Source organism: Miscanthus floridulus, chromosome 8 (assembly GCF_019320115.1).
Source record: "Miscanthus floridulus cultivar M001 chromosome 8, ASM1932011v1, whole genome shotgun sequence".
Classification (NCBI taxonomy): Eukaryota; Viridiplantae; Streptophyta; class Magnoliopsida; order Poales; family Poaceae; genus Miscanthus; species Miscanthus floridulus.
This window is the reverse complement of record NC_089587.1, coordinates 202,906,820-202,922,588: the sequence shown is the minus strand read 5'-3', so window position 1 is coordinate 202,922,588 and position 15,769 is coordinate 202,906,820. Positions and strand designations below refer to the sequence as shown.

Genomic DNA, 15,769 nt, shown 5'->3' with positions numbered 1-15,769 from the left:
ATAATAGATCAAGTTTTGGCTTGAAGGATGAGTTACGGTAATTGGGCGAAGCCAAACGTTATCTGGAGTAAATTTCAGAGCATTAATGGTTTTATACTCCGAAATTGGGGGGCATGTGTTGACACTATTTTTTTGCACGTGTCAAAATGATCAGAGTGGGCTAATCGGCAGGAGGAAAGTTACTGTATACGCTGACAGCCGATGAAAATCAGCTTGTAAAGATGGTTGCCGATGAATGGTGGTGATCGATGGAAAGGTTGATTTAGACTCGGGTGTTGCCGATAAGGTTGGAGATGTTATTGTCGATGCCGATGAAGGGAGACTTGAAAACTACTGCCGATGAAACAGGAAGTATGCTGATGGAAAGGAGGTCGGTGAGAATTCCATCGTAATTGAGGCGGACAGGGAAATAGATAGAAGTTGATTTCCTTTTCTACATTTGTTAGAGTATGATTCATGTAGGAGTCACGTGTTTCCTTAGATATGGACTTGGTGTCCTAGTCGTATTTGGTTATGTCTCTTTAGATCAGGGTATAAATATAGATTGAGGGGCAATGTAATATATATCAATCAATATCAAAACCAATTTTTACTCCTATTTGCATCTACTTACTTTTTGGCGACTTCGTCAATTTGCATATTTTTTTTCTTTTTACGAGTTCTCATTGATTCGGCGAGTTGCATCGCTTCAGTGCGACCTTCGGCGATTCTCGAGTTCCGCGTGAGTACCTCTTGGCCGTGACTTCCGGGCGTATCGCTGTTGTCAGGACCAAAGTGCTTGTATCTTCATCCTTGTCGATTAACAGGTCAAGTCGACTGGCACGCTTTGGATATCGATTCGGGTATTAGCCCTTTGTGTTTGCAGATCCACTTTTGCATCAACAGCTACAATGCACAAACAGGATATGCATGAATACACATCCTATATGTCCTTTCACCATTGCCAATATATAGGGCAACCGTTCTTAGATTTTTGGCACATCGTTCTCTCCCTGTAACTAGTCAATACTATCGGACTATGCTCGAGTCAGTGTACCTATAGAAAATTGATTAAGTCTACCTAAGTCAGCAAAGTGCTATCTATCCTAGATACATAACTATAGTAATAGGGCTACTTATATAACTTCACATAAAGACGTCCTAATTTTTGAAAAGAATTTATTATCAAATTTTAGTTTAGAAAAGGTTTTCGAAGCCTTATTTCCTCATTTGTGCTCTAATACCACCTGTGGCAGAACCACCTAATCTAATGCCTCCCAGGAGTGCTTGTCTTCTATTAGACACTAAGCACCCAAAGGAGAATACTAAATTACTCGGTTCCGTCGGGCACACCCTAGGGGAAAACTCAAAAATCTATATTTTTACCATCAGGATCACAAATGAGAGAATAAAGCTTACATTATTCTGAACCATTTCTTACATCACTTTTAATACAACATTAGAGTATAATATTTATTAATATAATAGCGGAATGAAATCATATTATCAGAGTTATGAACAATTTAATTGAACAGCGGAATATAAACATGTTATCAGAATTACAGCAGAAATGAATATCTAATCATGACATGATGGAGTATTGATATATAAACTACGACAACATATTATGAAACTTTCATTTATAAAAGCATTTGGTGAGAGTTATAAATAACAACTACGATCGCAGCGTAAAGGAATCCTCGCTGAGCCCATCAGAAGGTATCCACACATAAAGGTCAGCTCCAGCATCCACCTGTCACCTACAACAGGGGGAATAAAACCCTGAGTACTCAATTGTACTCAGCAAGACTTACCCGATAGGAGGAAAGAAAAGACTCTAAGGATATGCAAGGCTATCTGGCTTGTGGGTTTATTGCATTTGCAGGAAGCATTACTAAGCGTGCGTCCTTATATTCGATTTTTATTAATAGCCGCATTAGTTCATTAACTAACCATTCTATGTAAGCACCTATGCTACTTTCAAGCAGGTGGTAAGCAATCAGATTTCCTTTTTTCATCTTCCATCTTTCATCTTCAGTTCTTACTATGGTGCTAGGCTGTAGACAAGCCATACCGGATTTCCCGACGATTTGCAAATCAATGCCCCTAGCCGGGTACCCCAAAAACACACACCCCGCTTGTACCCTGGGTATAAGCAGGACCAACCCATCACCCTCCTGTCCTGGGGTCCTAGGTCCCCATCCAAACTGGGACTCCAAGCCCTCGCCCCTGAGTCCCAGACTCAGTGCGGTGCAAGGACCTCCTCCACCAAAAAAAACCCTGATAGTCGGTCCAAAAAGAGTTGAAACCCATAACAAGAGAGCAACAAGTCTTTCAAGCGTCCATACACAAGTATGTGCTCAGGATAATAAGTCTGTGACTTGCCTAGAGTCATATGCAACGGCCTGTCCTTAATCGACACAGACAAGAAAAAAGTGTAACCGAGCTATGCCCTGTTGGCCACAGGACACAACCCTTTACACTCACCAATATCCAAACCATATCCCTGTCCGGTCACTAATTACCTTTACACATTTTTATCATAAGTGATCATATTTATCACCTACTTGCGAGTAATGGTAGGTTACTCATGCTACCGATATCTTGAGCATATCAGCTACTCGACCTATACTAGTAGGACTCATGGGTAGACATATTTATACATGTAGTTTCCATAAATGCCTGTAACTTAAATGCACATCACACATATATATATTCAGTGCTCATTAAAATAGGGGTTATGCACCGGGGCTTGTCTGGGTAAGATATATATTAAAAAGTTAGTATCTGCATCTTTAGATCATCCACCATCAACTGAATAGAAAGTCCATTGTATCATCTCTTGGAGAGAATATCATTACACCATCTTTGGATTTCCAATCCTCCTTCACTTGATCCGTTGATCCATCATCGTACCTATATGATAGGCATTGATGCAAATGCATATATGTAAATAATCGACGACAGCCGAAATGCTTCAAAATCTAATTATGTCTCACAAACTAATGAGATAGTTCTAATGCGCTAGTCTACATATCCATGTTGTCGAATAAGACGTTACTTCCCAACCAATATTTTAGTTATACAATTCCAAGGTGTTTCTTTATTTCGTTCTATCGATTTACTCTTTATTCAGAATAGAGCATCATTATCTATTTAGCAAACTAATTATTCTGGAGCTACAAAAATTACGGTGAGTACCTAATATTGCTAGGAGCCTACTGTATAAATTTCAGATCCAACGCTATTACCAATTTATCACAATAATTTCTACAAGTTATCTTTTTACAATATTAAGTATCTTAAATTAATTATATAGCTTCCAAGACTATTATCAAACTATGTGAACAAAGTATACTAGAAGGTAGATCAGGATTTTAGGAGACTAACAAAATTGGTTTCACTATTTTTTTATTTTTATTTGATTTATTATGGATTTACAAACTTCAGCCATGTTAAGCAAATAATAAACCTAGCAGAAAAAAGAAAATGCATCACGGCCGCATTAGGCCTAGCCGGACAAGGCCGGCCAGCCCAACGTGAAACCCAGGCCGTGCAGCCCAAGGCTGGCCCAGGCGGTGCAGCACCAGCCGGCCCAGCGACCAGCGCAAACGGCGGCCAAGGCGGGCAGCACCAGCTGGCCCAGCGACCAGCGCAAACGGCGGCCCAGGCGACAAGCTAATGGCCCAACATGGGGACGACGCGAGCGGCCCAGCCAGGACAGCCAACGGCCCACGCGCGATGCACATTTTTGCAGAAAGAACCTCGCGCTTTTCTCTATTCAAACCGAGATCCACAAGCACTATTCATTCGAGTCACGTATTTCGCACTGAGAACCCCGTACAAAAATTTACTTGGATTTCTCACCTTGGCTCCTCCCACAAAACAGAGCACCGGCAAGGAGCCCATCCGCCGGCCACGGAAACGGCTTGCCAGCGATGGGCAGCAGGCGGTGGTGCAGTGGCTGGCGAGGGCAGCGCTAAGGCGGCGGTCCAGCACGGGAATGGAGGGGCAGCGCTCGTGAGTCAACGCGACTCGAGCACGGATGAGCAGCACGCTCGCGCGGGGCACCTGCGTGAGGCAAGCTGAGGAGGGAGCGGCGCCGCAGAGCAGCAGGAATGACCCGGCAGGGAAGGCGAGACCGGCGATGGTGGCTCGGGTGCACTGTGGACCGATCGCGGTAGAGCGCTATGGGAAGCGGACGACGGAGATGCGGGCGGGGCACGGCAGCTAGCAGCGCGCGACGCGAGGAGGAAAAGGAGGGCCGGCGCTGCGGCCATGGCAGGCCCGGGCACGCTCGCGCGAGGGGAAGAACCAGCGATGGGCATCGACGGTCTCGGCCCTAGGTGGATGCTCGCACGAGGCAAGGAGCAGGGAGCACCGACGCAAGAGGCAAGCAGAGAGACTGAGAGAGAGCTAGCAAACGGGGAGGGCGCTCAGAGATAGGGAAAGCAGGCACGCAAGAAAAAGGCGAGGAAACATGAGCGAGTTTGCCCGAGCATGTGGTTTGGTCGACAAATCCGAAAAGGACTTGACGATGCAGCAATGATGCTCGGCTTCACGGCTAGAACAGACAAACTTGATTTGAGAGAAGCAAGTGAGTAGCGTAGCAGAGACGACAATGACAAGCAGAGGCAGACCACAGAGGCAGGCAAGACAAGCAAGGCATTTATGGTGCTGCGGGGTGAAGCAATGGAACTGGCAGTCAGACGGTGGCGCTTAGCGGGAACGGCAGCAACTAAGGCTTGCAACGCAGAGCCACGACGGAAGACAAGGCAGTACACAATTGCAATGCTAGGCTAGTACGTTGTACGCTGAAAAAATAAATGAAGCTGCTGTGCTCTCTTTCTCGTCAGTTCGTGCTTAATAAAATAAACCCATGAGTAAATATATATATCGTTCTATTTATTAATGGATTTTATTTTATTTGTAAAAGTTGATTTTCATGGTTAATCAATTAAACAAGCCGTTCGCTATTTATTTGCTAGAATCGTTATCGGACACTTCTAAATATTTCTACGCACTACGTAATTTAACTTGAGCGTTGATTTGAGTCCACGAAACTAAGTCGCACAGGGTTCGCTTATCGCCTCAAGTATGTTTTAAATCCAAAATCCGAGAAAACTTGCTTCGAAAAATTTTCTTAGACCTAAATCACGGTGCTAAACAAGCTCGTAACACCAGAGGTGTTACATAAGAAGTGTGATGTAAGGTGGTACAACTTATAAACTCTATGGATCTCAGGTGAGTTGGTGTAGGTGAGCCTAAATAATTGACCAGGGGGATGTGCCTGAAATGGAAGTAGACGTCAGACATCTACCGTGCTAGTTGTATGCATCACTCTAAAAAGACTTCAAATCCTATACTTTTATAAAGCTAAACTCCATTAGAGATTTCTCTCAACATGCAAGCTATCCACATAAACAATCCACTAGAACTTGCAATTATAGCCAACTAGCACATGTAATTATGATAGTTATCTCTTCATCCACTAACATGCATTTAGTTGTCCATATCGATGTGTCCATTCACCAAAATTAATTTAAGATAGTTTCATTCATATAACTATAAATATAAAAGTCTATTTTTTTTAAATTATCTAGAACCCCCGCAGCAACGCGCGGGGTATTCTCCTAGTATCTATGGAAAGGTAAATCCACTAAACATTAAAAAAATTATGTTGCTATTGTTTAGAAAATCAGTCTTCTCAAAAAGAATAGAAAAAGGAATTCCTTCATTTTTTATTTTCATTTGAAGAGGAAAAACTAATCCCTTCTAGTCCAAGTGTGGTTCATGCATTCCATGTCATGTGGATCCACCATATGCCTTCTTATAACCTTGTGGGATTCTTATGTGGTGGATTACTCTAGGCTTGCCTCATTGCGCATGTTCCATGTAGATATAGACATTTAGTAAAGGACACCATGTAGATATAGACATTTATTTATTAGTAAAGGACACCGGGAGCAATGACTGGCATATGTAATATGTTTATGAAATGAAATGCAAGAGAGTTGCCTGGATTGATTAAGGGAGCAGTATTTCAAGTACATGGGAACCGACAAGAAACAAATATTGCAGCGCATTAAGGCAGAGTCAAACATCTGCTCCTATGACTACGTATTAACCAGTAGCAAACATCAACTTCAATTAGTACGGTATGCATATACGATACAATATATATACAATGATTAATACCATCACAACACATGTGGTTCCTATGAGCATTCACCGGATCAAGAACAAACAAAGATCGCTTTTTCTGATTATGGTATCATAATATGCTACTGGTGTTTCAATTTATAGGCCCTATGTATGAAAGTATCCTATTATGTACTGCAACTACATTATCACACCAGTCGTCGTAAAAGTGCTCTTGTGACTGACGAAGAACACTCTTTCGACACCTAGGTGCAGTATTCTTCCACGTTCCTTGAGGCGCAATCTTCTTGCTTTTCGATCAATGACATCAATAAGGATCTAGCCATCTCTTTGGCTGATAAGAAGCCACCTGGGGTCAGCATAGCCAACAAGACCAATATCAAGTAAAGTTGCCTCCTCACTCTTCCGATTCCTGAAATCTTGGCTTAGACTTCTAAACTGAACCCTGTGTCTTGCAACCATCTCTGTTAAAGCAATGGTCACTTTAATCATCGATTCAGGACCATCAAGAGTATGTATCTATATATTGTCTTCAACCATATCATAGGAGATGATGCCTAGCGATCCCTACCTCTCATAGAGTGCAAAATCTACCACTCCAACAACCTGAACAGGCACATTCAACATTCTGGGCTGGCCCTCACCCAAGTTGTAAAATATCACCTCATATCTGGATATATGAAAGTAAACTATCTCATCAACTATCACCACATTGTTGGGCTTGAACTCTTCAAGATCAATGATGGTAGCATTAATCTCCCAAGTCTGAGGTCCAAACTCGGAACCTAATGCGCGGATTAGGAGAATCTGCATTGATAAAGGTGGGCAAATATGGGACAACCACCTAGTATCTGTTTGCTACTTGGACCCCGTCCAGAAAGGACACTGCCAGAACTGTATAATAGCTTTCTTCTCTACTCATGGAGGGAAATATAGTACGCTATTGTCCAATAGCCTAGTTCCACACCAGCATATCTTCAGGACAGCTCAAATACACGGAGTAGAACCCACAACATGAAGCAATGATAAGTGGGTCACGACCAGGGAATTCATCCTTAAGGCCTCTCGAATGTTGCCTTGTTTTCATATCAACCGTAGCACACTTCTGAAGAGAATCAGTGCCTAATAGAAATCCTACTGGAATCACCGTAGGCTGGTTGAATCTGGCCAAGAGTTTGAGGTGGGTTTAGGCCATCACATCACAGTATGCAGAATTCCAATTCTTCATAACCAACCTTGCACTCAACACATCACAAGTAGGCTTGAAATATTAGGGTAGACATCACACTTTGATGTAGATGATCACTTATAGTTGATGATTACTTGAACTATTCTTAGATTGTTTCCATGATCTTCCTTCTCATTGGCTTAAACTAGTTGTTGATTTGCTTAAGTTTTAAACTCGGTTTGACCCCTCTTCAAGCACACGCACATGAGCGGTTATCTTGTTGAAATAGAATTTGGCACTTGTATAGCTCATCAACTTGATTCAAACACTTCACTAGCTCATGAACAAGACATATGCTACCACTAGACACAATACAAACATAAAAGAAATTGTGGTAGAATGTGAACTCAAATACATTTGATTTTCAATGAATGCTCTTAGGTTACCAAGTCATGTCTATATGCATTAATCATATCTAGTAAGATATATATGCTCACTGCGTAACCAATTTTACCTTTGCTTTGGTCCGACGAGAGACTAGATATAATCGGTGCTCTTCAAGATATGTTGGAGAAGTTAAGAATATTCAACTTATTTCTCACTTTGCAAAATGGAGCTTCATGCAAAGGCTTGTATTCCAATCCTTTTTTTTATTAGTTCAGCTTGTATTCCAATCCTATGTCTACGTACACTTGTATCCCAAATTGGTCCGCTTGTACCAGTCCAGCTGGAAAACGGGGTAAAAAAAACAGCCCCCTCACGTCGTCACGTGGGCTGTCTGCGCGTCGGGCGGGCGCCGGTCGATACGGGAGAGTACGCTGTACGCCCCCGCCCGCTCCGGCTCTGTCTACACGTTTCCCTCCGGCCCTCTGGGGTCGGGCCAGCCCGTCGGTTACCTTTCCTTTTCCCTCCATCGGTCCGCCCCCCGGCACCGGCAGCCGCAGCCCCCGCTTTGTCTCTCACGCGGACCGGACCACCGGAAACCAGGAACCAAACTGCCCCGAAAGAAAAGAAAACCTTTTTATTTCACTTTTTTTTCCTCACAACAAAAGAGAGGGAAATAATATTCCAGGGCCGCCCGCGCCGGAACCGACCACTTCACCGGCAGCGGGCCGGAGACTCCGCGGAGCCCCTATCCCCGCGCCGGCGTGGGCGGAGGGAGGAGGAGGAGGAGCAGCGGCAGCAGTAGCCGAAGGATAAAGGGGGCTCTGGGAGCCTCTGAGAAGAAGCTTCTAGAAGCTGCCTGAGGCGAGAGCGAGCGCGCCGCGGCCAGAGTGATCTCGGTGGAATAAGTCGCGCGGGGCCAGCGCCGTGGGGGATGCGCCTCTGGATGCCGGCACCCTCCGAGATTTGAATGGTGGCCAGATCTCGAGGGGGAGGGGAGCTTCTCGAAGCGGGGTGAGGCGCGCGGGCCGGCCGGCGGTTAGGGTTTGGTGGGAGGCGGGATGGTGGGGAGCTCGGTGGAGGGAGGAGCGGACGGAGATGGGGGCTGCTGCGGCGTCGGGGACACCTCGCCCGGGACCATCGTGTGGGTGCGGCGGAGGAATGGGTCCTGGTGGCCCGGCAGGATCCTGGGCCCCGAGGAGCTCCCACCGTCGCAGATCATGTCGCCGAGGTCCGGCACGCCGGTCAAGCTCCTCGGCCGGGAAGACGCAAGCGTGTAAGGTCCCACTCCCTTGTTTTGTTTTAGTTTTTCTACCCCTGAGCCCTGTGCTGTTTTTACATTTTAGATTACTTGTTATTGTTATTTCTGATCCATGTGGGATACTCGGCTCTTTCTTTCATGGAAGCTACGATGCCTGGGAGAATGGGGGCTTTACCAGGACATACAGTACTATCTTCTTTGCTTGTAGTCAAGCTCATTGCTAGTTTCTTTCTTAGACCTTGCAAAATTTAGAAGAGCTGTTGTTCATAGGATATGCAGCACGGTCACTGGGAACATGTAACGATGCCACATTCCTAGTCCCTGGAATGTTGCTCCTGTTCTGGTAACGCCAGAACAATATTGTCCCTGCCTTGTCAAAACTTTTCTCAAGTACCTTATAACGTTCCTTAATAACATTCCTCGACTCCAGTGACCTGGGAACTTGGTGGCTATGATATGTAGTGGGTCTATTTCCTTACTTTGAAACCATTAATTGTCTTCTTTCTTTCTTGGAAAACTTTCCCAGGCAGTTTCATGGCCGTGGCTCATGGTATTCTTTGGTTGGATGTTAGTGTAAACAATTTGATGTATGGAAGTTTTAGAAGTGGGAAACAATAGCAAATTCAGGATATATAGTGGAAACAATAGGATATGTTCTAGAATTATGGTGGCTTTGTGCCCTTGCTTTCTGAAGAACCTGAAATTCCTGAGCATATGTATTCTAGGGTTGCTAACATCTCACTTACAGTATGTCATGCAGATTTTATGTTGCACAAAGAATTGTTTCCTTTTGGTATCCAGACAGATTGTACAGTTTTTATACTTGCTCTGTATCAGCAAGTAGACATTTATGGCCCCTATTGTGCCATAATATTCTAAGCTACTACATTTGTTGGTAGATATGATGTAGAATAATACTTCTTCATGTAGTTATTTGTTTGTGAGATAGGACAGATAGCTCTTGATATCCTTATTGGATACTTAGTGTAGTCCCTCTGTTCCAAATTGTAGGTCGCTTTAGACTTTTAGTATCCTCCTAACTGAAACTTCTCTAGCTTTGACCAAATTTATATGAAAATATATTAACATCTATGATATCAAATATATGCACTATCAAAGCATATTTCATGGTGGATATGAGGAACCTAGCTTGATGTTGTAGATGTTGGTGCATTTATTTATAAAGTTGGTCAAAGGTAATAAGTTTGATTTAAGACAAAACTAAAATGACTTACATTTTCAAATGGATGGAGTACTTCACTAGGAGAATTAAAATCTTAGAATTATTGTTCTGTGAGGTGATTAGGTCTTAATGATTCAAGAAGTCTCCGCGTATCCTTGACTGTACCTATTATCCCCTTTTTCTTAGTTTATTATGAAGATCGCATTATTACATCTATTGCTCTATTGTCAAAACTTCCTCTCCTGTGAATCTGTGTTTTCAAATTTTTATCAGCTAATTTTAAGCCATATCTATTAAGAGTTCTTCCAATTATTTTGCTAGTCAATATCCTGGAATAGTAGCTGGGTATATATTGCATTTCCGTATCCAATTTTATTTCATTCTGAACTACTACTACAACAAAACATTACCCCCAAGCAAATTGGGGTAGACTAGGTATGAAAACCAACAAGTTCAGACAAATGAAAAAAGGTTAATATTAGGAACAATAATATTCATTTCTTGGTGATGATTCTGGCATATAGAATGGTAATTTTCACACACTCCTATCCAAAGATGATTCTTTGGGACAGTCACGAAGTTTCGGGTCAATGGGGTTTGAGAAATGTGATTGAGGAACACGGTATGCTATTTGAAAAAGGTTTTGACAAGGCTGGGACAAGATTGTTCCCATGTTTCCAGAATGGGAATGATGGTATTCCCGGCACGAGGAACGAGGGCATGGCTCCACGTCCCCTGTGACTAGGCTTTGGATACTTTCCATTCCTTCAAGTCCATTTCTAACTACTTGGAGTAATCGTATTTTCTGAAATTTGAAGTTCCTCACATATTCTGTTTGTATTTACTTTTCCTTTTGTTTCTTAGGGATTGGTACAACCTTGAGAAATCAAAACGTGTTAAAGCATTCAGGTGTGGAGAGTTTGATGCCTGTATTGAGAAGGCAGAGGCCACTCAAGGGACTGTTGTGAAGAAAAGAGAGAAATATGCACGGAGAGAAGATGCTATTCTTCATGCACTTGAATTGGAGAGGAAGCAGCTTGCATCAAAGTATCAGACTCAAGGTTTCAGACCTGGACCACCTGGTAATATTTCAGGTAAGTTTAGGTGACAGTGAAGAGTTTTGTTAGTTGTTTAGGTTGTTTCTTGTATGTTATCCATGACCTTCAAACATTCTGAATCTAAAACTGAGCTGTCTTCGTGAAATTCAGCTTGCACAAAACATCGCAAAGACCTTGGAAGTACTCGCTACAAGAGTAAAAAGAGCAAGAAGCGCAAAGATGCATCTGTTCCTGCTGATGTAAAAAAAGAAGTGGGACAATGTTTTCTACATGCTGGTTCGAAGAGAAACTTTTCAGAATCTCTTACTCAAGGAAATGTTGTGAGTAATCACATGGGTGATTTATCCCATTTGAGACATTCTCATGGAGGTGCCACTTTAGAGAACAAGGAGAGGAGTACAATTGTGAAGAAAAATAGATCGGACGGAAGTGATTTTGAAGATTCTCTTGTTTCAAAATCAGACAGACGCAGACCACTTTCTCAAGTATTGCAGAGCAGTGAAAACTTGCCTCCTCACTTAAAGCAAAGCGATGATTTGGGGGCTTTGTTAATTGGGGAGAATAATAATTCTTCACTTGCCACCTCCCGGTCCAGAAGAAGTAAATATACATACATGGCTAGTGATTCTGGTGAAACTCAGAGTCATAGTGATTTACCTTCTATAAAGATGTCTTCTACTGGAGCTGATTTTGAGAATGAAAGCTATCTTCAGCATCCTGGTTATTTTTCTGAGCACACTTCTTCTGACTTTGTTGAGAAGCAAATAGCTGAGTCTTCAGAGAGGGAATGCTCAGAAAGTGAGACTGAAGATGACGCTGAACTTCTGCAAAGTATGTGCACCTCTAATTTCTTCTTTCCGATGGTTTGAATTCATGTTACATTGTCATAGAATGCTGGCTATAGCATAGCACAACATACTAAAACATTAGTATTAGCATCACACTTGCGATTTAGTGATGCAAATATTGACAATAAGGGCTGAAAATTACAGTGTAGCTGAAAGTGGAGGTGTTTTTTCCCTCAAAAAATGACTCACTATTAACATGGCAGTACAGATGTTTGTTTCGCATGATTGCAGTGGCTCTTTTGATGATTCATTTGCCCTGCATAAAACATGTTATAAAGTTTCACTTCACGCCAACTTGCTTCAGATTGCATTCTTGACTTACCCATATACAGCATGATTTACTTTCGTATATTGAATCACTGTAACTCTACACATACACTGGACCCCTAAATTTGTACTCCCTCCATACTAAAAAATGAAGTCGTTTTGGACAGCGACACGGTCTCCAAAGCATAACTTTGACTACTTATTTTTATAAAGATATTTATCAAAAAGTGATATATGTAAATTTTTGTGAAAGTATTTTTCAAGACAAATCTATACATATGGTTTTCACATTTCCAAACTCAACAACTTAAAAGTTATTCATGATTTATATTCCCAATGTTTGACCCAAGCCTTGTCCAAAATGACTTCATTTTTTAGTATGGAGGGAGTACATGCTTAGGGTTAAGGGTGATGAAGAACTAAATTGCTATAATTAATTTCTACATGTGATTGTGTTCATTTGTTCAAACCATGGGTAAGGCTTGTTGGATGATGTTGACGATAATTGATTCAGTTTTACTAGGTAAATATGTTAAGAAGAAAGAACAGTTGTAGGTATGAGATATTGTAATGACCTTGTCTTATGGTTAAGTATTATTGCATATAAGGTGGAGGAATCAAATACAAGGGAACACGGTCATACTTATAGAACTATGAGACTTTAAAGATGCAATAATTAGTCATTATGCATATTATGGATCATTGGCATTTTCATAAAGTAAATCCATGACTAAAAGAAGTCTTTGTACTTCCATTGGGCGTTTCTGAACTGGTAGTTCAGAGGTGAAATAGTAGGTACAGATCTATTACTTCTTACTATTTCAGCATCCCTGGCTTGCATTCTTTTTTTTTCCTTGGGGTTTTGTATTACAGTCAGAATTTAACTGTGTTAATATAATTTTGACAAAAATCATGCAAAACAAGGAATCTGGGAATCCCAGAGCCTGATTCATTAACAAATACTCTCTCCGTTCTAGATTATAAGACATTTTGACTTTTCTAGATACATTGCTTTTACTATGCATTTAGACATAGTGTATATCTAAGTGCATAGCAAAAACTATGTATCTAAAAAAGCCAAAATGTCTTATAAGTGTATAATTTATAGTCTGTTACTGATGTTATTTCTTGCATGAGTCTTCTGTAGATTTTATTGATAACTTTTGTATGGCAATTTTTTTTGGCAGATGCAAGCGTAATTCTACCTATAGAATCTTGTGCTCCTGATCCGTATTCTGTTCAAGTTTCTGATAAGTTCAAGCATGTGGATTATGATGACAATGAGGTGACATATTCTACTTATGTGCCCCAGTTGAATGAATCTGAGGAAGAGGATGGCTCTTCTGAGCTGGGTGTGTCTCAGTGGCACATGAAAGGTAAGCGCAACAATCGTAATGCCGCGAAGAGATTAGTGGATATGAGAGATGGAAATACATGGTTAAACAAATACAATGGACCATTAAAAGGGTCTTTGCATAACACAAATGGTGGGAATCCCAGAAAAGAAAGTATGCACACATCTGGTGAACAGTTTTTTGAGGAAAGCTTTTACCAAATTAAGGAGGAGCCCAATTATGATTCTGAGGAAACTAATTTATTTGAGGACATGAGCCATTCAGAGGCTAACTTGTATTATGGTAAAAAATACCCTTCATCCTTGAGAACCACAAGAGATCTTAGCCGAGGCTACAGTTACTTTAATGACTATGAGAATGACTCTTCAAATGTTTCTCCCCTAAATATGGACGCTGAACGGATATATCATGTTGATCGGAATGCATATTGGGATGGACCTTCATTTTACCAAAGGAAGTTGACTTCACGTTTTGGTAGCATGCGACCAATGTTGTTCAATGTTAACCTCAAAGTTCAGGCCAGCTACCAAGGAGAGCATGTCCCTCTTGTCTCTTTAATGAGCAGACTTAATGGCAAAGCAATTGTTGGACACCCTATCCAAATTGAAATAGTTGAAGATGGTTCCACAGATCATCTGGTATTCTGCGGTGATAGTGGTATGCAAGAGAGCACAGCTGCTCCACCTGCTTGGCCAACAGGTAGAAGAACTGCCATGCAAAGAGTTCCCCGTTCAAATCCATCAGGAGCACTGTTGGATGGCGATAATGAAGGTGGTCTTGTGTATTCTGATTATGAGATGAAACCAACCTTAAGAAAGTACTCATCGTCTTCGAATCACCAGGTTAAGGTGAGTAAGAAAAGCGGTTCGAATGCTAGGAGGTCATCAGCTAAGTCCCATAAGAAGTCATCCAAGAAAACAAACGTTAGAGCTCTCTCTTCCATTTCCACTGCAAAAAAACACCATGGAGAAGGTGGCCGAGCAAAGGCACATTGGCATAATGACATATTTGGTGGTTTAATCAGATCAGAAGGAGCAGTTCCTCTAGTGACATGTGTCCCAACGAAGGTTGTGTTCACTAGGATATTGGAAGCAGTTGGCAGGCCACCTCCATCTGTCGCTCACCGTGTTAGAATGGCTAGTCCTTCAGTGCGAGATCCTCCTTAGGCTTCAACTGTAGTGCTACATACGGTTTATGTTGCCAGCCGTTGACATGCAAGTTTTATGTACATTCCTGTTAATTGAAGAGGCAGACCATTCAATCAGCCGGTAACACCTGTGAAGAGTCAGATTGATATGGTTGCTCCTTGATAACTTGGAACAGTTGATCTCTTATTAGCAGTGGTGACAGCCTGTAAAGATCAATAACGCTTGTGTATTTCTGACTGGAGACTGAGATCATGAATGCTTCAGAACAGCTTGTGTATTTCTGACTGGAGACTGAGATCATGAATGCTTCAGAGCAGCTGAGCCATTGATACCATGAAGAGGTACTCTTTGGTGTAACTAGCACTGGTGACTGTGTCTTTTGGTTTCGCCACAACTGTCTCCTGTAAAGTACTAACTTCAGCATTTTAGGTGTCAATTTAGTTAAAACATTTGTGTCATCATATATAGCAATAGGTCATAGGTTTCCTAATGTCATGTATAATCCCCCAATTATATCCTGATGTGTCTGTTATTTATTGTCGAGAAGTAGTTGGTTCAACTGTATGTTTAGAAGCATGTGTATCTAGTCGATGTAATATATCAGAGCAAGTACTCCAACATCCCAATGGTGTAACAATCTAGTCATCCATGTGAAGTTTCCTCCATAGACATAGTGAACAAAAAGGGCATGCTCGGCAAGCTGGCTGCAGCTGCGCTGAGCCTTACCATTTATCCTGTTCGTTTGGTTTTTTTTTTTTTTTTTTTTTTTTGCTGATAAGTCATGGTTGAAAGTACTGTTGGCTGATTTGGTGTGAGATAAAAATATTGTTCGTTGGCTGAAAATATACGGCTTATAAGCCAAACAAGCACAAACGAACATGGCGCCTATCATTATCTTATCTCACTCATTAGAATGCTGCATGACAGATTTTTATATAGTGATGCTTGTTGTAACG

General features: G+C 41.8%; 1 protein-coding gene across 2 annotated transcripts; it reads left to right on the top strand.

The window, feature by feature from the left end:
* The first annotated feature begins 8,242 nt into the window (after positions 1-8,242).
* On the top strand, positions 8,243-15,303 carry LOC136477949 (uncharacterized protein At1g51745-like). 2 transcript variants are annotated; one of them, XM_066476229.1, is made up of 4 exons: positions 8,243-8,969; positions 11,002-11,219; positions 11,346-12,026; positions 13,498-15,303. In XM_066476229.1, exons 1-4 carry the CDS (start codon positions 8,755-8,757, stop codon positions 14,829-14,831), a joined length of 2,448 nt encoding a protein of 815 aa, XP_066332326.1. In that variant the 5' UTR covers positions 8,243-8,754; the 3' UTR covers positions 14,832-15,303. The 2 variants fall into 2 exon arrangements, with proteins under 2 accessions (XP_066332326.1, XP_066332325.1); XM_066476228.1 differs by having other exon boundaries at positions 11,002-11,231.
* The last annotated feature ends 466 nt before the right edge of the window (positions 15,304-15,769 follow it).

Coding starts and splice junctions, on each gene's coding strand:
- LOC136477949 (XM_066476228.1), top strand. CDS start 8,755: ATGGTGGGGAGCTCGGTGGAGGGAGGAGCGGACGGAGATGGGGGCTGC. Junction 8,970..11,001: donor GGCCGGGAAGACGCAAGCGT/GTAAGGTCCCAC, acceptor TTTGTTTCTTAG/GGATTGGTACAACCTTGAGA. Junction 12,027..13,497: donor TGACGCTGAACTTCTGCAAA/GTATGTGCACCT, acceptor TTTTTTTGGCAG/ATGCAAGCGTAATTCTACCT.